Source organism: Podarcis cretensis, assembly GCF_951804945.1.
Source record: "Podarcis cretensis genome assembly, chromosome: 17".
Lineage (NCBI taxonomy): Eukaryota > Metazoa > Chordata > Lepidosauria > Squamata > Lacertidae > Podarcis > Podarcis cretensis.
Genome location: NC_137187.1, coordinates 916,563 through 938,626, shown reverse-complemented (window position 1 = coordinate 938,626; position 22,064 = coordinate 916,563). Strand labels below are relative to the sequence as shown.

General features: G+C 44.9%; 2 protein-coding genes across 5 annotated transcripts in view; one reads left to right on the top strand and one right to left on the bottom strand.

The window, feature by feature from the left end:
• The window catches only part of CTC1 (CST telomere replication complex component 1), a 46,237-nt gene extending 26,355 nt beyond the window's left edge, over positions 1-19,882 (bottom strand). Inside the window, exons 1-8 of one of the 4 annotated variants that reach the window (XM_079960226.1) lie at positions 19,799-19,882; positions 19,091-19,195; positions 6,873-7,119; positions 6,173-6,372; positions 5,492-5,636; positions 4,207-4,509; positions 3,937-4,065; positions 1,714-1,937 (exon numbers count right to left, since the gene is read on the bottom strand). In XM_079960226.1, coding sequence (XP_079816352.1) covers positions 1,714-1,937; positions 3,937-4,065; positions 4,207-4,509; positions 5,492-5,636; positions 6,173-6,372; positions 6,873-7,119; positions 19,091-19,195; positions 19,799-19,851 — 1,406 coding nt within the window. In that variant the 5' untranslated portion in view covers positions 19,852-19,882. Of the gene's footprint in view, positions 1-1,713; positions 1,938-3,936; positions 4,066-4,206; positions 4,510-5,491; positions 5,637-6,172; positions 6,373-6,872; positions 7,120-8,614; positions 8,810-10,334; positions 10,406-12,157; positions 12,202-19,090; positions 19,196-19,798 lie in introns of those variants that run through there. The other 3 variants (XM_079960228.1, XM_079960229.1, XM_079960227.1) reach the window with 3 other exon arrangements.
• Positions 10,544-19,914, top strand: LOC307206891 (tumor necrosis factor receptor superfamily member 1A-like). The gene is made up of 8 exons (XM_079960366.1): positions 10,544-10,861; positions 10,995-11,101; positions 11,480-11,669; positions 12,378-12,506; positions 12,679-12,825; positions 18,037-18,116; positions 19,432-19,487; positions 19,749-19,914. Exons 2-8 carry the CDS (start codon positions 11,063-11,065, stop codon positions 19,774-19,776), a joined length of 669 nt encoding a protein of 222 aa, XP_079816492.1. The 5' UTR covers positions 10,544-10,861; positions 10,995-11,062; the 3' UTR covers positions 19,777-19,914.
• The last annotated feature ends 2,150 nt before the right edge of the window (positions 19,915-22,064 follow it).

The following is a 22,064-nucleotide window of genomic DNA, read 5'->3' as shown; positions in this document are numbered from 1 at the left end:
GCGGTAGGCCGTGGTTAGAAGTGTTTGAATCCTCGGAGGATGAGGGGAGTTCCTTCCAGGGATTTCCGTCCTCGCCGCCAGTAAGAGAAGAGGCGGGAGGGGGTGAAGGGGGCCCTGGGGGGGAGGTGGATGTCAGGGAACTGCCATCGGAAGGACAGGTGGTGAGAAGGCTTCAGCAGAATAGGAGAGCCTCTTCTTCAGGAGAAGAGGGAACCAGTAGGGGGAGTGCGGGAGCTCCAAAGGAAAGGGAGTCGGAGGGGAGGCTCTGGGATACTTCCAGTGAGAACAGCGAGGAGGTATCAGAACAGCCCATAAGGACTCCCACCCCCCGCCGGAAGCTGTCACGCAGGGAATCCAGGAGGCGCATGTCTGTGAAACAGCTCTTATGTTGGAAACGTTTCCGCAAACGCCCACTGTCAGATTCTACCAGCGACTGAGGGAGCCATGCTCAAGGGCTCTTCTCAAGGCAGGGTTTCACTACACAGAGTGAGCTCTGAGGGATCCAGCTTTGACGCACAAGCTGCTCATTATCCCACCACACTATGTTATTAACTGCCATCTTTGAAGGTGACTCGGAAACTACAACTAATCCAGAATGCGGCAGCTAGACTGGTGACTGGGGGCGGCCGCCGAGACCATATAACACCGGTCTTGAAAGACCTACATTGGCTCCCAGTACATTTCCGAGCACAATTCAAAGCGCTGGTGCTGACCTTTAAAGCCCTAAACGGCCTCGGTCCAGTATATCTGAAGGAGCGTCTCCTCCCCCATCGTTCTGCCCGGACACTGAGGTCCAGCGCCGAGGGCCTTCTGGCGGTTCCCTCATTGCGAGAAGCAAAGCTTGACAGGGAACCAGGCAGAGGGCCTTCTCGGTAGTGGCGCCCGCCCTGTGGAACGCCCTTCCAGCAGATGTCAAAGCGATAAACAACTACCTGACATTCAGAAGACATCTTAAGGCAGCCCTGTTCAGGGAAGTTTTTAACGTGTGATATTTTACTGTATTTTTGGTTTCTATGGAAGCCGCCCAGAGTGGCTGGGGAGGCCCAGCCAGATGGGCGGGGTATAAATAATAAATTATTATTATTATTATTATTATTATTATTATTATTATTATTATTATTATTATTATCTTCTACAGTATGTAAAATTACCAGGGGTTGGGTCAGAGTTTTAATCTGTTATAAGCTTTTAAGACAGTGAGAGGCAAATACAACTTATTTTTAAACTGATCTAATTTGGTCCACAATAATACATGGAATTGAAAAGGAACAGGGCAGCTCTGAAATGTATCAGGCTGCTTCCCAAAGCTGCAGATGCAAATCAAATCTTGTGGACTGTGCACACCTCTCTCTCTCTCTCTCTCTCTCACACACACACACACACACACACACAATATTTTACAGGAAGAAAATGAAGGAGTCTTTTCATCACCCAAATGCCTACATCTAAGTTTTTTACAGCACAAATACTGGCATCAATGGGATTTTGTTCTGTTTATTGTGCTAATGCTCTGGGTCCACAAGGCATAAAAGGCCAAGAATTATTTGCTGTTTAATGGCTACCATTCTGGAAATTTTCTACACACTTGACACACCGTGAATGTATATAAACAGTTGCTTTGCCCCTGTTTCCCAGTGATATAGTTCAAAAAAGGTTCTTATCGCTGTGATGGCTGCGTCTTCCCTCGTGGGGACCCGCCTACACTTCACTCACCTCTGCTCAAAGGTCTCTAGCAAGCTGACCAGCCAGATGTAGAGCGGCAGGCTCAAATTGAAACGCAAAAGCAGCTGAATATAAAAATTCCCAAATAAGGCTACAGGCTGGTATAACGTGCTGCACGGCGAAAAGCTCTTCAGCACAACCACGCTGCGCAGGCAAGCTCCAAGGACGGAAGGCGAGGCAGCCAAGGGCTTCTGCACAAGGTGGACGTCTTGGAGCTGTAAGAAAAGCGGACAGATCAGCATCAAGGAAACAGTGAGTTCTGAAAGCTACGGTGGTACCTCAGGTTAAGTACTTAATTCGTTCTGGAGGTCCGTTCTTAACCTGAGGTACCACTTTAGCTCATGGGGCCTCCCACTGCACGATTTCTGTTCTCATCCTGAAGCAAAGTTCTTAACCTGAAGCACTATTTCTGGGTTAGCGGAGTCTGTAACCTGAAGCGTCTGTAACCCGAGGTACCACTGTACTGCAGTTTCCATAAAAAAGACCAAATGATTTCACCCAATATCCCACCAGTCAAACATTACAGTGGTACCTCGGGTTACATATGCTTCAGGTTACATACACTTCAGGTTACAGACTCCGCTAACCCAGAAATAGTACCTCGGGTTAAGAACTTTGCTTCAGGATGAGAACAGAAATCGGGCTCCGGCAGCTCTTGGTTCTTGTTCTTGGCTGTGCTGCATTTGAGGGATGAGCAATGGCTAGGCCAGACTCCATCATTAGAGCTGGGCGATATATTTACAAATTGTCTGAAACTTGTATGGCTTTCAGCCCATGATACCGGTTTCAGACAATTTGAGAAGGCTCAAATTGCCTGCAGAGAGCAACAGCGCAGACAGGCAGGCGGAGCCTAAGAATGTTCCCGCCAGCGCCTTTGAGGAAGCTCCCTGCCCCTTTGTTTTTGGTTTTTTTATAAATAAATTTTATTTAACATAATTGTTACAAAATATAAGCAAAACAAATACAAATGCAAATACACACATATACACTTCAAATAAGCACATACAGTGGTACCTCGGGTTACATATGCTTCAGGTTACAGACTCTACTAACCCAGAAATAGTACCTCAGGTTAAGAACTTTGCTTCAGGATGAGAACAAGAATCGGGCAGCGGCAGCAGGAGGCCCCATTAGCTAAAGTGGTGCTTCAGGTTAAGAACAGTTTCAGGTTAAGTATGGACCGCCGGAATGAATTAAGTACTTAACCCAAGGTACTACTGTATACATGAAAAAGGAACAAAAGAGAAAAAAAGAAGAAAAGAAAAAAGAAGAAAAAATAAGTAGGAAGAATTTCTTCCTAATTTATTCTACAAATATCTCAATATGAAAATAATAATAAAATTTCATTGACTTCCATCGCTTACACTGCACTTCCTGCACTTGCTCCCTGCCCCTTTGGCTCGTGTGGGCCCCAGCAGCATAGGGGCTTGCTTCCCACCCCCAGCTGAGTTCAACAAAGCCCTGGTCCCTTCCCAGCTCATGTGAGCTAGAGCAGCATGGGGGCTTGCGCAGCAGGGTTGAGCGATGTGTCTCAGCTGCTTTTTCCTTCTCTAAGGTTGGGAGGAAGAAGCAGCTTAGATACATGCCAGAGTCAGACATTGCGATATATCAGCATATCGTAGTATTTAGCTGTGATATATTTATGATGTTGAAAACCAGATATCACCCAACCCTTGTTGTTTAGTCATTTAGTCATGTCTGACTCTTCATGACCCCCTGGACCAGAGCACACCAGGCACTTCTGTCCTCCACTGCCTTCCGCAGTTTGGTCAAACTCATGCTGGTCACTTCAAGAACACTGTCCAACCATCTCGTCCTCTGTCGTCCCCTTCTCCTTGTGCCCTCCATCTTTCCCAACATCAGGGTCTTTTCCAGGAAGTCTTCTCTTCTCATGAGGTGGCCAAAGTCTTGGAGCCCCAGCTTCAGGATCTGTCCTTCCAGTGAGCACTCAGGGCTGATTTCCTTCAGAATGGAGAGGTTTGATCTTCTTGCAGTCCATGGGACTCTCAAGAGTCTCCTCCAGCACCAGAATTCAAAAGCATCAATTCTTTGACGATCAGCCTTCTTTATGGTCCAGCTCTCACTTCCATACATCACTACTGAGAAAACCATACCTTTAACTATACGGACCTTTGTTGTCAAGGTGATGTCTCTAGGTGATGTCACCCAACCCTACTTCTTCTTAAAGCGCCAACTCTAGGACCTTAGTCTCACCTCTACACCTGCTCCTGGTCGGAGCCCACGGCCATAATTCAACATCTGCTGATAAGCAAGGCACAGAGTGAACTTGTTGTCCAGTTCATAGAGCCCAGCTTGGGCATTTAGCACCTGGGTGATAGTGCCCTGGAAAAGGAACAGAGAAAGGAAACATTACTAATGACGTGCCCTGTTCTGGAGAAATCCAAAGACACCTTCTTGAATCCCAAGGTAGAGGAACCAATTTCAGGGTGAGGTTCTTCTGTGCAGGAGATACTGCTTGCTTACTGCATAGGAGATCATCTGGGACTTCCGAGCTGGAACCACCGTCTTTGCTTCCTCCTCCAACTCCAACGAGCTGCTAAGCTGCTCACAGGCCTTGGTGGAAACAGACACAGTTGGACTTCCTTCTGAAGTACTGTCCAAAGATTGCTCCTTCACTTGTTCCGTACAGTAAGGTAGAAGGTGTGAGGAGGAGCTGGTGATGAATACCTTCAGTCCAGAAGCTTTAAGGCAAGCTGTTTTAAGAGCAGTGAGGACATACCGATGCCCAAGCTGTAGCACGTGATGCCAAACCAACTGGGAAGATCTCTAGGACAGAAAAACCAGAAGGTGAGTCATAATTCAGCACACTCTCAAGAAATATATTCTTCCAACAAGAGCCTTATCCACCAGCCTCAAAACTAGCTGCGATGCATCTCAGCTGGTATTTATGGGTCACGGCAGCGCCTCTAAGATGACTGCACCAGTGTTAGAAACTGAGATATGGAAGCCAGGAGCTAAATGGCACCTTAGTCCTAGGTTATGGGCACAACAACAAAATGTCTAGGTGCACTTTTTTATAACAAGAATACAAAGCTGAAAATGAATGAGCTGCAGCTAAAATATTATGTTCACTTTTCACATGGTCTAGTGCTTCCCCTGCCCACCCCCCTAATATTCTTAAGAGGGTCTCTTCTCCAGTCTTCAGAGCATAGCTGGAAGTGGGGAGGCAGAAAAAGGTCCTCCTTTCCTTCTACTCTACAGCTTTAATCTGAAATCTTAGGCGCAGTACTGCGCCCAGAGCTCAGAAACTGCTCGCACTAATGAATTTCATTGTCGCAAAATGCGCCTAGAACAACGGGAGATTTGAACCCTGGACTGTGCTACCTATTACAGTCGTACCTTAGAAGTCAAATGGAATCCATTCCAGAAGTCTGTTCAACTTCCAAAACGTTTGGAAACCAAAGCGCGGCTTTTGATTGGCTGCAGGAAGTTCCTGCATACAATCAGAAGCTGTGGAAGCCTCGTTGGACCTTCGGCTTCCAAAAATAGTTCACAAACTGGAACCGTCACTTCCAGGTTTGCAACATTTGAGAGCCAAAACATCTGAGAACTAAACTGTTTGAAAACGAGGGTACGACTGTAACTTTACATCGTGAATGTGACCTTCTACATAATGAATATATTGCAATATGAACTCTTAGTGTAGAGGCAATATTTTGAAACGTAGAAAAGAAATATAGCTCTGACTCAGCTTGGCTGAGCTACAGTACAGTACAGATGTAACAGTGAATATTCTGGGACAGCTTACCTGCACAAATACTGGGATACAAGTAGCTGAACTAAAGCACTTCAGGAAGATGAAAAAGAAGGTATTTTGGTGGATGTAGAGAATAGTGCTCAGCCTACACAGTTCGCCTGCCACATTCAGCTTTGCGATCTCCTTATACTGAGGCCTAAAAAAAAAAGGAGATCATACCAAGGTTGGTCTACCTATATAAACAGATAATTGCAACAGCAGCAACAAATCTGGCTAGACCATCCTTCTCTAGGTTACGTTCTGCCAAAGGCAGGAAAATAATTCACATTACAAGCTTGAATGACTTGTCTTTACTTAAGTCAAGTAATTCACCACTCCAACAGAAGCTTGTGGAACATCATATTTCTGTGCAGTCATACCTCGGAAGTTGAATGGAATCCATTCCGGAAGTCTGTTCGACTTCCAAAGCATTCGGAAACCAAAGCGGGGCTTCTGATCGGCTGCAAGAAGCTCTGTCGGACATTCAGCTTTCAAAAATAGGTCACAAACCGGAACAGTCACTTCCAGGTTTGCGGCATTCGGGAGCCAAAACGTCTGAGTACCAAGGCATTTGGGATCGAAGTTACGACTGTATTCATTTTCTCAGACAGCTTGCTCCCTTGGTGGAAGACAACAACCGGTCTAACAATCATGGCTGCTGGAAGTATTTGGCAGGCAACACTGAACCTTTACCTGGCATTGAGCAGCTGTGCAGCTTGTCTCGGGTAGAAAACAGGGAGGATATCAAGAGTTTTCTCTGGACTAGGCATCACTTGGATTGGGTCTTCCATGATCTCCAAATATCCAGCTGTGCTCTTGCCTGCTTTGGGGACGTATATCCAGCTGGGAAACAGCAACAGACACCCTAGCCACTCAAGCTCAAAACGCAGGAGCTGAACCAAAGAGAGAAAGAGACTCTATTAGGAACAGATTTTCTGTGAAATTGGTACTTTGAATAGGCAAAGGTAAAGGACTCCTGGATGGTTAAGTCCAGTCAAAGGCGGCTATGGGGTTGCGGTGCTCATTTCACTTTCAGGCCGAGGTAGCTGGCGTTTGCCCACAGACAGTTTTCCGGGTTATGTGACCAGCATGATTAAACTGCTTCTGGCGCAACAGACACGGTAACAAAAATCAAAGCACACGGAAACACCGTTTACCTTCCCGCCGCAGCAGTACCTATTTATCTACTTGCACTGGTGTGCTTTCGAACTGCTAGGTTGGCAGGAGTTGGGACAGAGCAACGGGAGCTCACCCCGTCGTGGGGATTTGAACTGCTAACCTTCTGATCGGCAAGCCCAAGAGGCTCAGTGGCTTAGACCCCAGCGCCACCCACATCTCTGTTTGTTAGAAACAGTGTTAGGAAGCAAAAGAGAAGGCAGTCCTCAAGCCGTACCGTGCAGGGCAACTCGCCAGTGTTGTCTCGCACATACAAACTACCATCCACCAACTTCTCTTTCTCCCCAAGTCTTTCATCCGTCAAGTATCCCATGAGTATTAAGTGTGTCCGTTGCAACTTTCTCTGGTTAGAGAAGACGCCTTCACCTTGACGAACCCATTCCCTGAATTCATCAGAGCTCCAGGTTAGATGACTGCAGCAAGGCATCCGCTGTTGAGACTGGAGGTCAGAGACAGAAATAAGGCTGGAAGGGAAATAATGATTGATTTAGGAAACAACATTTTTTATTGTCCACATGGAATTCTGCAAAATGTCTAGACGTAAGAATCATCCATTAAAAAATACATACATAAAAAAATAGTTGTCTCAGCTTGGGGGTGGGGTGGGGAATCACCCAAAAGAATAGGTCTCAATACTTTTTAAGCTGCCTCATTGCGCTCATTCCATTTTCATTTCACCTTTAATATGTATGCCGCCTTTCTATATTACTATACACAAGGCAGTTTACAACAACAAAATATACAGCAACGTCCACACACCTTAGAATAATCTGATGAAATACAAAATCAGAATAAAAACTTAACTTTAAAACAAACAAATAAAGTAACATTCAATAATGTATTAGAATTTAATAATACACAATAAAATTAACTCTTGAAATACCAACATATCATAATTAAACAAAAACTTATTAACAATTACAATAATTACTAAAATACCCTTCAGAAAACTGATTTCAAAATTTCACAAGAGGACACAAAGCTAGTTAACAATATGTGAAATATACCTTTTACCATCTTACATTTGTGCACCTGGCTCTTCCTGCCTAAGTGAACAACCTGATATTTGTGATCTTTTTCAGATTCCTGCATCACAGGCGGTTCAGCTACATGACCTAGCGGTCCCTTTGTTGTAAACAAAAATTGCCCTTTTCCCTTATAGCCCATATAGAGCTCCTCCTCTCTCCTGCGTGTGAGGGGAGCACCCTGTTGTAACAGATCAATAAAGATCAAGCTTACTAGCTGCTTTGCTTCTCAATATTCTCTGGTTGGCCTCTGCTATTCTCTCCTACCAATAGGGAACCTATGTTGTCGTTTAGTCGTGTCCGCCTCTTCGTGACCCCCTGGACCAGAGCACACCAGGCACTCCTGTCTTCCACTGCCTCCCGCAGTTTGGTCAAACTCATGCTGGTAGCTTCAAGAACACTGTCCAACCATCTTGTCCTCTGTCGTCCCCTTTTCCTTGTGCCCTCCATCTTTCCCAACATCAGGGTCTTTTCCAGGGAGTCTTCTCTTCTCATGAGGTGGCCAAAGTCTTGGAGCCTCTGCTTCAGGATCTGTCCTTCCGGTGAGCACTCAGGGCTGATTTCCTTCAGAATGGAGAGGTTTGATCTTTTTGCAGTCCATGGGACTCTCCAGAGTCTCCTCCAGCACCAGAATTCAAAAGCATCAATTCTTCGGCAATCAGCCTTCTTGATGGTCCAGCTCTCACTTCCATACATCACTACTGGGAAAACCAGAGCTTGAACTATAGGGACCTTTGTTGGCAAGGTGGTGTCTCTGCTTTTGAAGATGCTGTCTAGGTTTGTCATTGCTTTTCTCCCAAGAAAACCATATATCTCTAACACACACACACACACATATAAATTACATATATATAGATCATATATATATATAACCAAGACCATATATCTAAGACCCCAAAATTCTTATCCCCCCTTCCAACTCTGGCTCCCTCACCTGCAGCCCTGCAATTGCAAGAGGTCCTTTTGGCTCCTGCGCATCAAGCAGCGCAGCGCTGCGCCCGCCGCTTCCGCGTCGCTCCCGCTGCTTCCCCGCAGCGCCTGCAGCCACTGCCGCTCCAGGGTCGGCCGGGAGGCTCCGGGCAGCCCCCGGCCCGCTTCCCGGCCCGCTTCCCCGCCCGGCGGATCCAGGGCTCCAAGGCGCCAAGCTTGCTCTCCGGAAGAGGAGGAGAGAGGCGGGCGCGCCGCCAGAAGGGCAGCCGGCAGCCTCGCGCGCGTCCCCGCAGCTCCGAGGCGGAAGCGACACTTCCTGCTTCTTCTGCGCTTGGAAAGCGAGGCAGAAATTCAAAGAGTGCAATTTTTGGGATCCACTTCCCCCCCAAAGAGAGACAAGCAGAGCAGAGGCGAGGCGTTTCCTTCCGTGAGAAAGCAAAGCGGAGACTAGTTTTTCCAGCTTCCCCGTGCTAACATGTTGTTGTCGTTTAGTGGTGTCCAACTCTTGGTGACCCCCTGGACCAGAGCACGCCAGACCCTCCTGGGCTTTGGGGGTCCCAGTATGTTGTTGGACTACAACTCCCATCATCCCTAGCAGGAAGGGCCGGCTGTCAGGGATGATGGGGGTTGTAGTCCAACAGCGACTTGGGCACTAAGGTCAAGATAGGCTGCTCCACACTTCAGAAGAATCTTTATTTGCATCAGCCACTAGCCAGAGCAATAAAACAAAATAAAATGTACTGAAGACAGAGGTAAAAACTTAACTATAGAAAATACATTTTGAGGGTTTACATATATAATCAAATAATTGCCCTCCCCAAAAAAATCTTGCAGTTTTTGCTATCACCAGATCATCTTGATCTGCTAAAAAAAAGGACACAGCAGCAATGGTTGAGTGACCCGGCAGGGACAAAAATGTGTTGTTGTTGTTGAGTCGTTTAGTCCTGTCCGCCTCTTGGTGACCCCCTGGACCAGAGCACACCAGGCACTCCTGTCTTCCACTGCCTCCCTCATGCTGGTGAAGGAAGGTGAGGACGGGTGACCCCACCTAGGCCCAAAATCACCCCCCCCCACCAAAGCAGGCTCAAAGCTTCTCAGAGCTTTTCAAAATCATTTTCTCAGCAGCTAAGCATCAGAAACATTCCGCTTGCTGTAACAAAGGTAGAGAACAGTCCATTGTTTCTCAGGCCTTTCTCATGCCTTCTGGCCTTGCTAAAGAACCATATTGCAACTTGCTTTCTGTCCAGGAACCATGCCAGAACAAGAGATTGAAACATATCTGAACACTCTGAAATCCCCCCCCCCTTTCCTGGGAAGGGCACCAAGAGTCCCAAGACAGCTTTCTGTTCATGCTCAGAGGAATTCATGGGGCAGGACTCTGGAAGAAGGAGGAGGGATCTGGAAGGGGTATATATGCTTGTGCTAATGGGGTCTCCTTTTAGCTAATGGGGTCTCCTGTTGCCGCTGCGCCGCCGAAACACGATTTTTGTTCTTATCCTGAAGCAAAGTTCTTAACCCGAGGTAAGATTTCTGGGTTAGCAGAGTCAGTAACCTGAAGCGTATGTAACCTGAAGCGTATGTAACCTGAGGTACCACTGTATCCCATGTGTGCAGATCAATCCAGAAAGTAGCCATACAGTTTTTTAATGTACTCTCCTAACATGGTTGTGGCCGAGGGGGCAGCTGCCCCCACTAAATAAATAAAATAAATAAAAAATACTTACTGTAACTAAAAGTAGAAATTGTAGAAAGATTTTAGAGATTTTCCTGAGAACTTTGGGGTTAAAAGAAACAGTGGAACCTTGGTTTTCGAATGTAATCCGTTCTGGAACACTGTTCAGCTGTTGAAACATTTGAAAACTGAGACGCAATGGGTGGTCGACAAAATCCATTGAGAAAATCGAAAAACATGCAGCAGAAGCCGTTCAACTTCCGAGGCGCGCTCGAAAACGGAAGCAGTTCCTTCCGGGTTTTCGGCACTTGAAAACCAAAACCTTTGGCTTCTGAGACACTTGAAATCTGAGGTTCCACTGTAATTTAAAACAAGTGTTGTTGAGACATTTCATTCCAAATCTGCTAGACGGAGCCAGACAGAGGATGATAGGTGGGCATCCTGCCCGCCCCCCATAAATCCAGCTACCTGCCCCCCACCCAGTATAAATCCTGCCTACTCCCATGTCCACTTGTGGAGTTTCTGGGTTCACTGCCTTCTTCATATGACAAAGTAGAATCCTTTCAAGGCACTGTGGAGGTGGGAAAAGGCTAACTGTGTCCTGTGGGTGGGAATTCAAGTCTCCACCCTTTCCATCATATTTTCTTTGGCTTCCTGTGCTATAAAGAACTTCGTTTAGCAGGCAAGCAAATTTCACTCTCTTTGCCTGCGGAGGTCCTGTGAGAGGTGACAGAGTGAGGGTCCTGCCTGCAGGTGTAAGGGACAAGTTGGCCAAAAACTATGGCTCTGTTGGAGCTGCTCCCAGTTTTAGTGGCGATGGTAAGTGAGAAACCTGAAGGAAACTGGTCATTGAGGCTGGGAGAAAAGAGCTAAGTCCAGTGCTTTTTTTCTTTAAAAAATGTTTAGCGGTACTCTCATTTTGACTCAAGAAAATCACCATTTTATAGTTCAAATCGGGAAAAATAAATACAGTAAATGGACAAAAGTACAAAGACTCACAAAATGTTTAGGGGTATGCGTACCCCTGCGTACACCCAGAAAAAAGCACTGGCTAAGTCAGCATTTTTTGTGCGAACAGAACGGCTCTGTAAACGTTCACCTTCTGGCTGGTGTGGTGGATTCCCAAAACTGAGCCATTCTTGATGAAAAGCAGTTTGCCTCTATATGCTGGGTTTTGTCCCCCCCCCCCCTTTGCAGATCAACTTGAACCTCGTTCAGACAGACACAGGGGAAGCACTCATCCCTGATGCTAAACCTATCCCTGCATCAGTTGTGGATAAGGATGCCCTCATCCACTACAGTGGGATACAAAAGAGGGAGCTGGAATGCTCCGAAGGATACTATCATCACCCGGATGAAACCCACTGCTGCCTTAAATGCCCCAGAGGTATGACAGAATGTAAAACAGAGTAATAACTGTTAGTTGTGATTTCCTGTTTCCGTGTACCCCCTGATTCTTAGAAATGTAAATAATCCAGTTTTGGGAAAACATACTCCTCTGGAGTACAGTCGCACCTCGGAAGTCAAATGGAATCCGTTCCGGAAGTCCGTTTGAGTTTCAAATTCTTCGGAAACCAAAGCACGGCTTCCTGCAGCCAATCAGAAGTCGCGGAAGCGGCATTGGACATTTTGCTTCCAAAAATAGTTTGCAAACCAGAACACTCACTGCGGTGTTCGAGAGCCAAAACCTTCAATAACTAAGCTGTTTGAAAACCAAGGTACGACTGTATATGACAATATGGGATACACTTATAATGAATGAGTTCTTGCAGCCGGTGGGAACTGCTTGAGGAGACAGAAAGAGGATAGTCTTTTTTTTCTTGCAACATATGTGCCCTTTTATCCTATCTCAGCAGAAAAGTAAATAGTTCTTACCTAAAGACTAGATAAATATAAAATTCCATATATAATTAGGCTTCGTCCATGCTTTCCCTTGGGTTGTTGAATGTTTTGGAAGTCGAACTGTCTTCCGGAAGAGATTGCAATCGACAACTGAGGTTTGACTGTACGGAAACTTTCATTCTATGCTCAGCCTTGCATTTCTTGTCTCACTAAATGACTTTTTCCTACTTCCTCTTGGATAATTATTTTGCAGGAACGTACATTGCACAATACTGTTTAAACGCGGAGGAGACACCTAGGTGCTCAGTATGCCCTGAGGGTTCCTTCATGCCTGAAGATCATTTCTCTGAAAGGTGTCTTGGATGCCTTCAGTGCCGTCGAAGTAAGTCTTTTCTCTGTGTGTGTTCATGCCTGTGTTTTGGACAGGAGTAAGCAGCAGTAAAAGGCCCCTGCATTTGGAATGTTGCATGATGTGTATCGACTGTAGATTACATGTTTCTTGAGCACTAATGGCCCATGTAGAATTAACCAACTCTTCCTCTCTTTCCTCTTAGCCTTTGGACAAATAGAAGTCTCCAAATGCACCAGTGAGAACGACACAGTTTGCGGTTGCGGCAGTGATCAATATCAAAGTAGCCGCAGTCTTGACTTTATGTGCAAGAGCTGCAGTGACTGTCCCGATGGAAGAATCCAGCAACCTTGTGAGTGCAGTTAGGACAGAATCAATGAGTTTAAAATGTTACTACCTCCCACAAATTGATTCATTCATACTAGGAACAGGCTCTCTCACTCCTACAGCAAATGCAAAGCATTTTTCTTTGTTGCAAGCTGTGTGTGCCAGCAAAATTGAATTCCTTCAACTCTCCTTGTCCTATGATAGCGATTCTCCTTATTTTTAACCCTTCCTCTCCTCTCCAGCTTTATGTATTTCTTTTAACGTGATATGTCCTTAAGCCCAGCACCCTTAAGGCAGTATTAAATTTGAATGCTGGTGATGGGGATGCATTTATATAGTGCCCAAGCTTCTCAGAGTACAAACAAAAAGACAGTGGTGGTCGGTGATATTTTGAGGTGGTAGGGCTGCAGTTTTTAACCTCACCGGGAAAGTGTGCTATTGCAGAGTACCGTTGCCTCCTTACTGAAACACATCAATTATTTTCTGTACATCTGTGGACAGGGGAAGTGCTAGGGATGAAAATTGAAGTTGCTACCAACTCTGGGCCTAACTAAGGGGGAACCGTCGCTGAGTTCCCAACAATCCTTCCCCATACATTGAGGCTTCAGCAGACATCTGTTTTAGTCTGGAAACGATGCCTTATGAGGAGCGGCTAAGGGAGCTGGGCATGTTTAGCCTGGAGAAGAGGAGGTTAAGGGGTGATATGATAGCCATGTTCAAATATATAAAAGGATGTCACATAGAGGAGGGAGAAAGGTTGTTTTCTGCTGCTCCAGAGAAGCGGACACGGAGCAATGGCTCCAAACTACAAGAAAGAAGATTCCACCTCAACATTAGGAAGAACTTCCTGACAGTAAGAGCTGTTTGACAGTGGAATTTGCTGCCAAGGAGTGTGGTGGAGTCTCCTTCTTTGGAGGTCTTTAAGCAGAGGCTTGACAACCATATGTCAGGAGTGCTCTGATGGTGTTTCCTGCTTGGCAGGGGGTTGGACTCGATGGCCCTTGTGCTCTCTTCCAACTCTATGATTCTATGATTCTAGTCGGAACACCACTGATAACCCACAGAGAGAGAGACAGATATCCAATATGGGTTTTCATTTTGCTTAGCTGAAAACAAACAAGTAAGCATTCACACCCTTTCACAGCAAAAGCTCATGGACTTAACAAACTCGGAAGCAAAGTAAGGGAGTCCTCACTGGTGAAGGAGCAGATTCAAGGAATGGTGCTGAGCTCCACTTGTATGCCTTCTCACGTCACTTCTAATGACTATTAATCTCTCTTATTATAACTATCAACTTAATGGGTTACTCTTTAAAAGGCAAAAACACCCTGAAGACATTAAAATAAGCTCTATACCTTAAAATCTAACCTCTTAACTCTCTTAAGAGTCTTCTTAAGCAGATAATGTTCTCTTAAACATGCTATGTCCTTGTTCTGAACCCACACCAAAGATTCCTCCAGCACTTATTCTGACTACAGGATGTACTCTTAGCTTGGTACAGAAAACTGATACCTACAAACTTACCCCATGCCCCCTTAATGCCACACATGGAGAGCAGCACATTGTCTACCCCTGGCCTAGGATTTTGAGTTCCCCTGCTGACATTTAATTCAAGCTTCTCAAACTTTATGTATGAACGATGAAAACTCTAACAAATAAGTGAAACATCCCGAACCAGAGTATATAAAATGTAGGTTTAATCAACATAAACATTCCTTTATTCCTACACAATCCTAGTGCTAATATAGCACTAGCGCTTATGTTGAATTTTTAAATGGTATTTAAAGTTCCAGCTTCCATGTAAGATATTCCAAGTATGGCTTTCAGACAAGACTGACTCTTGTCTTATCTCTCACTTAGAACCCTGCCACATGACATACACTTTTGAACTCAATAACACCTGCTCATCCAATGCCAAAGAAACTAAACCAACACACAGAAACTTTTAAAATGTGAGGAACATGCACTTCTAAATGCATGCACTTTTCTTCCCCAAACAAATCAATGTTTATTATCTGAAACACTTATTCTCTCAATTGAAAGAACAAAATATTTCAGCCAATAAGGCAAGAGTAATTGTTTCATTTGAGCCATGGCACATAAGAGCATAGCAGAAAAACATATTTGCAATTCAGGGTTTTCCCACTGGTTTTTAGGGGTTGGGGAGCTGCTCTTTAGTGCTCAGTTGGAGCAAAGGACAATTGGGTTTGCCGTTTGCCACGAATTGCTGTTTGCTCTGATTTAAAGCTAAATATTGAGTTTTCCCTGGGAAAGGAGCAGGGCAAGGGGGAAACGCTCGGACCTGTGCTTTCTATTTTTTTGATAATAATTTTTATTAGCTTTCTATTACAGTCCAATATTAGCCTCATTAGAACAATGCCAGATTATAATACAATTACTAATACCAATCGTACAAATACCAGCTTATATAATTTAGGTGGCCCCCTCTCATGCTGGAATTGATGGTTGGAAGGTTTTGTTTATTTCTGTGTTCCAAAATCTTATTCATTTCAGTTACATTCTGGTCAAAGTAACAACCCCTTAAAGAACAATTGCAATGCAGTATGGTTAACGTCTATTCATGTTGACACATTAAATGATTTATAAAACTGCAAGTGAGGCACTCAAAACTAATCCTTGTTCTTCATGTGTGACAATTATTCTGTCTGTGATGTTTCTTCATGTCCTTGTAAAATGTTATGTCTAACCTGTGCTTTCTAAGCGTGGGGCAAGCAAAATGGGAACCAGCCCAAGGGGTCAGTCAGTGAGATATCCAGACAGACTTGGATCCACAACTTTTCATTATAGAAATTCACTGACAAATGCAAAATAAGCAAGGCAATCAAAAGCATGCTATCCAGCCATAATTGGGAACGAAACTGATATATTTGTCTCAACCCTTACACCGCACATTTGACATTGGACAGAATTTATCTGACCAGCCCCATCAGTTGAAGTCCTGTGCAAGGATTTCTGCCTGAGGGGTTGGGGGGATGCCCAGAACAGCGCTGGGGGCAGAAAGAAAGGGGGATTGTTTCGTCTGGCAAACTGGAATTTTTGCACAGACTGAACAATTGGAAGAGCATGGCATCGAATTCTACCCAACAGCTCTCCGTTCCCCTCTCTGCAAAGAAATTCAGTGCAAGCTGTTACCTCCCTTCCCAGGACACTCAGACTTATTTCAACAGCACAGTCCAATGGAAAGCACAAGCCTTTGTTTTGTGGAGTTTGTGCTTTGCAAAATGTTTTACCTTTGCAGTTCAGCTGTGTTGTCTCCCCCCCCCCATACGAGCTCCGCACTCCCCAATTCCTCCCTTCAGTTAAGCCATTTAGTAACAAGAGAGGAATGTTTAAGTGTGCCGTGTCATAATTCATGTTGTGAATTTCGTTTCTGTCACTTGTGTAAGAGCTGAAGGCGTAAGAGTTCCCATCAATGGAAAACATTGCATGATTTCACTGCCATCTTCAAACTGCTTCTTTTTTTCTACTTCCCTTCCTCCGAAGTATCTATATCCTCTTCCGCCTCGTTGCTCGTTTAATTTTTTGTTTTTAAAGAAGCTTATTATTATTATGTCTGCTTATGTATGCATGTATTCACCCATCCACAAATGGCCCAAGTCTGGCTTTTCTTTGTATTCCTATCTGAGCATTGTTGTTGTGGAGTAGTTCCCTTCCATTTTATTTTAAGAGCGTCCCCTTTCTCTATATACTGTAATTGGTCATTGTCGTCCATCTGACTAGAACAGGAGTGGCCAACATGGCCCTCCAGAAGTTGCTGGACTAGAAATCCCATCATCCCCAACCATAGACTTACAATATTTCAAAAGGTACACCCTAAAAGTTGTTTTAGGAAGGCCCCAAATTGTTGAGCTTTTTTATTAAGAACGCTCAAAAGTTGTTGAGCAATTTCCAATTGACTTCTCTAAGATCCGTGATAAAGCAGAGTTTAAAAAACACACCTGGAGAGCACCACATTTTGTTCCCCTGGGCTAGAATTTTGAGCTCCCTGCTGCATCTCATTGTGGTGTTTTGGGGGTGGTATTTTCAGGGACGCAATACCTTTATTTTTTCCAAGCAAGCTCCAAAATATTTAGTTGTAGTATATATATAATTTTATCTGGGGAGATTTAAGGAGGACTTAACAGTAATCAAATTAGCTATTTTGTCTAAAAAGTTTCGATTTAGAAAGCCTAATAAATTGAAGCAAAAATGATATCAGGAGCTAGTAATTATTCTGCAGTTCCATAATCTTACTTTAATATTAGGAATGCAACAAATTGTCTATTATAAGATTATGAGCAAACAGATGAGCCAAAACATGACATGAGGCATTTTTAACAAATTCCAAAATCCAAAGTGGAAAGAAGCTAAAATCTTCATTCAGCTGTAATTAAAAAAACAAACAAAAACTAACTTTCAGTATAGATTGAACATTAGAAAATATTAATTTTCAATTATATGCAAGCATAAGTCTATGCATGTTTACTCAGAGGTAACCCCTACTTTAATCTATGGCGTTCACTTTCAAGTAAACATGCATAGAATTGCAGTCTTAATTTATCTTGCTTTTTAAATGCAAAATGACGCATCTTTCCTCTTTGATATGTAACTATTTGGTGCTTGTTTTCAATGATTGAAATGGTTGAACAGTTCCCTCCTGTGTCACTGTCGGAAACAGATTCCTTTTCTTCTAACCATGCTGCTAATTCACCCATTCTCTTTTCGCCCTGCAGAGGGCACAGTTAAATGCGCTGACACAGGAGATCTGTGATCAGGACCTCCTGCAATTTGTTCCTAATGTAACAACAACACTGGCCCTGATTCAGATCAGGAGCATAGTGCTGGGAAAAGATGCTGGCTCCTTCTCATGCCCTCTGATTCTTCTTCTCCAGTGCTGTTTTCTTGATTAAAATCCCATCTCTGAAGCTATTGTTTTCCCCAAGAGGAAAAAATACGCAGGTATTGTCTGAGAACCTGTTATGTCTCCGCCTGTAAATTGGCTCCACAGTTATCAGTGGGAAAACCACTGCATATGGGAAGTGTTGATCAGATTTTGGCCCCCTACTGCTGTTGTTGAATTGCCTTTAAAGCCACAAGTGATCCTGAACGTGGAACCTCTGCATCACATCTAACTTGTCCCCAGATAATAAACACTGCTTAGGTGCTACTGTGTTTGAGTGAGATCCAAATCACTGAAATAAAATATCTCCTTCTCTCACTTATCTTTTCATTCTAGGTACCAAATTCAGTGACACAGTATGTGAGAGTGCCTCCATGTATTTTTTCTCCCAAAAACAAATGCTACCCATGCAGCAGGTGGGGGAAACCTTGTTATCTGTCTTACCTGCACAAAAGGTGGGAGTACATCTTTGTAGAAAAACAGTATCCTAAGGGTTTAGCCCAGGGGTCAACAAACGTTTTCAGCAGGGGGCCGGTCCACTGTCCCTCAGACCTTGTGGGGGGCCGGACTATATTTTTTTTTGGGGGGGGATGCCCCACAAATAACCCAGAGATGCATTTTAAATAAAAACATACATTCTACTCATGTAAAAACACACTGATTCCCGGACCGTCTACGGGCTGGATTTAGAAGGCAATTGGGCCGGATCCAGCCCTCGGGCCTTATTTTGCCTACCCATGGTTTAGCCCTTACTAAGAGCTTATCCCAGTAGTGGTTTTCCCAGTAGTGGTGTATGGAAGTGAGAGCTGGACCATAAAGAAGGCTGATCACCAAAGAATTGATGCTTTTGAATTCTGGTGCTGGAGGAGACTCTTGAGAGTCCCATGGACTGCAAGAAGATCAAACCTCTCCATTCTGAAGGAAATCAGCCCTGAGTGCTCACTGGAAGAACAGATCCTGAAGCTGAGGCTCCAATACTTTGGCCACCTTATGAGAAGAGAAGACTCCCTGGAAAAGACCCTGATGTTGGGAAAGATGGAGGGCCCAAGGAGAAGGGGACGACAGAGGATGAGATGGTTGGACAGTGTTCTGGAAGCTACCAGCATGAGTTTGACCAAACTGCGGGAGGCAGTGGAAGACAGGAGGGCCTGGCGAGCTCTGGTCCAGGGGGTCACAAAGAGTTGGACACGACTAAACAGCAACAAGATCTTATCCACACTTCCTCTTGTCCTGCTGCTCCCCCCAAACTGTTTTTAACACTCAATTGGATGAATCCTTACTCCCTGGGGGGGGGGGGAAGGTGGGTATAAACAAAATAAAACTATACGAATAATACTTCAGATGATGATAGGATTCTCAATGCCATGTTCCTAAAACAATAGTATTAAACGTCTGGTTGGCACTTGGACAGCTTTTGAGAGCCTTTGCAGGGGAGAATCGCCGAACAGTTGCAAAAGCTTCAACATCTTTTCCTCCTGCCTCCCAGTCTTCCATGCTTCGTAAAAGGAGCAAATATAGAAGCCAAATTAGGTAGCTTTACCCAAGGCAGAACTTTGTTAAACCAACCAAAATGTCACAAAATAGTATGCAAGATCCTGACTTCCCCAAAAGACTCCTTTCTCTGAGTAGAGATTCAGGGGGGCAATGAAATAGGAGGAACTATAAAGGAGCTATAAAGCAGTATTTATTTCCTGTGCAACTAAGGCCTCCTTTTTCCTATTTCATTTGCAGTCAGCCAGATTGCCAGACAGACTGCGACATCGGGCTCAGAAACAAAAATTATTCAAGTGAGTTCTGGAATAATAGGGTGGGGAACCTCAGGCATGGGGGGGTACAGACCTCCAGGTCTCTCTTATTAGCCCTTGACCTGCTTCTCTCATATCCAGAGCAGGAGGAGATGATTGGGGGGTAAAGCCCAGAATATCATTACATTTTCTTTTTAGTGGAAAGTGGAGAATCAGTAGCCAATAGGAAAATTCCCCATTGCAGGAACTGGTTTACTGGACAGTGTTATTCACCATCAATTATTTTTGAATGTTTCCCCACAGATTCCCTTATCGGCCTCTTAGTAAATAGGAACTGAGGAAAGGCTGTATACCTGGAGCTATGGATCTCTGCAATGGAGAAGAGTTTTCGCCCCGTTTCTGGCATTGCTGGAACCAGCTGTAAAACATTTCATTTTAAAAATATAAATATTTAAAATAAAACATTTCACCTATTTAAAATAAAACATTTCACCTTCACATTTCTGTTGTTTTCTCCCTGATCTAGTTTTGGCCCCTGTGCAACCAGATTCCTTGATGGGAGACTACTAGCAGCAAGCTGCTCCCTGCCATTACTGTCTCCCTGCTTTATCCATTTTTACTTCACTGTTTTCTGGAATAGAGTAAAAACAGGGTTGCTGCCATCAGCGTAGCCAGGATTTTTGTTAGGGGAGGCAAGACAATGTTGGGAGGGAAAGGACTTTTTTTGGGGGGGCAGAACTGACGTGATTGGTCAGTTGGTTGAGTATTTCTATTGTTTTACTTGATCTGGTAGGGGGGACAGCTGCTCCCCTTAGCTATGCCCATGGTTGCTGCAGGAGCGGCCTGGGTCAGCAATGGCAGAAATGCAGAATTACAAAGACACACACAGGAATACCTGAGAAATACAGCCCACATGGTGCTGCAGGATAGCAGGATCGGGAACAGACAGAAACAAAGAACATCCCAGTGCGTTCAAGAGGTTCCTTGGTGCTGTTGAGCAGCACAGGTGATCAAACAAACTCAAGTCATGCAAAAACAATAGCAGCAGAGATGCAACCAGTGCCTTATTTGTTACAGTACTCACCAGCAGGGAGTACTGGTGTATATGGTAAAGGAGACGTGGGTGGCGCTGTGGTCTAAATGACTGAACCTCTTGGGCTTGCCGATCTGAAGGTCGGTGGTTCGAATCCCTGCAAAAGAGTGAGCTCCCGTTGCTCTGTCCCAGCTCCTGCCAACCTAGCAGTTTGAAACCACGCCAGTGCAAGTAGATAAATAGGTACCGCTGTGGCAGGAACGTAAACAGCGTTTCCATGCACTCTGGCTTCCGTCACGATGTCCCATTGTGCCAGAAGGGGTTTAATCATGCTGACCACATGACCCGGAAAGCTGTCTGTGGAGAAATGCTGGCTAGCTCGGCCTGAAAGCGAGATGAGCGCCACAACTCCATAGTCACCTCTGACTGGACTTAACCGTCCAGGGGTCCTTTTACCTTTTTTACTGGTGCATACACTATGGAGGTCAAGGAGGATTAACAGGGTTGCATCTCCCCCATATCTCCTGACAGAGGTCATCATATAAGGTGACCAGGGTAATTTTTGTGTCAAAGCCTGAATGATTTGACCAGGACACAGGAGTGACGTCAATATCCCCCAACTTTCAGATCACCCTCTTCCCGGCCTGGTTGAAAATACAAGATTCAGAATGCAGTCTGCAGTCTGCAATATGTGTTGGGCTGATGACATGTGGCAGACATGAAGTCCTGAGCCACCTCAGCATGGATATTGAAGCTCACCAGGACCAGCAGCCTGAGAGTCCTCAAGCCTGCCTATGAAACCAGCTCAGGTAGGGTGACTGCTGGGCAATGAGGCAGGTGGCAAACCAGCAGAATCCCTAATATTTACTCTCCATTCAGCTGGTCAGAAAATCTGGAGTAAGAAAGAAAATCTCTCTAGACTACAACAACACCTGCCCCCCCGCCCCCAGTCCACAAGTCTGTCCTGATGCTTTGTCGAATACACAGGTGGGCACAACTGGGTGAGATGAGCTTCTCTCTGTTCACCCACCCAGATCTCCGTGATACAGACCAGATTGGCCTTCTCATAAACACATTGTTGTTGTTTAGTCGTGTCTGCCTCTTCGTGACCCCCTGGACCAGAGCACGCCAGGCACTCCTGTCTTCCACTGCCTCCCTCATGTTAGTAGCTTTGAGAACACTGCCCCACCATCTCGTCCTCTGTCGTCCCCTTCTCCTTGGGCCCTCCATCTTTCCCAACATCAGGGTCTTTTCCAGGGAGTCTTCTCTTCTTGTGAGATGGCCAAAGTCTTGGAGCCTCAGCTTCAGGATCTGTCCTTCCAGTGAGCACTCAGGGCTGATTTCCTTCAGAATGGAGAGGTTGGATCTTCTTGCAGTCCATGGGACTCTCAAGAGTCTCCTCCAGCACCAGAATTCAAAATCATCAATTCTTCGGCGATCAGCCTTCTTGATGGTCCAGCTCTCACTTCCATACATCACTACTGGGAAAACCATAGCTTGAACTATACGGACCTTTGTTGGCAAGGTGATGTCTCTGCTTTTTATGAGGTTTGTCATTGCCATAAACACATAAATAATAGCAATGT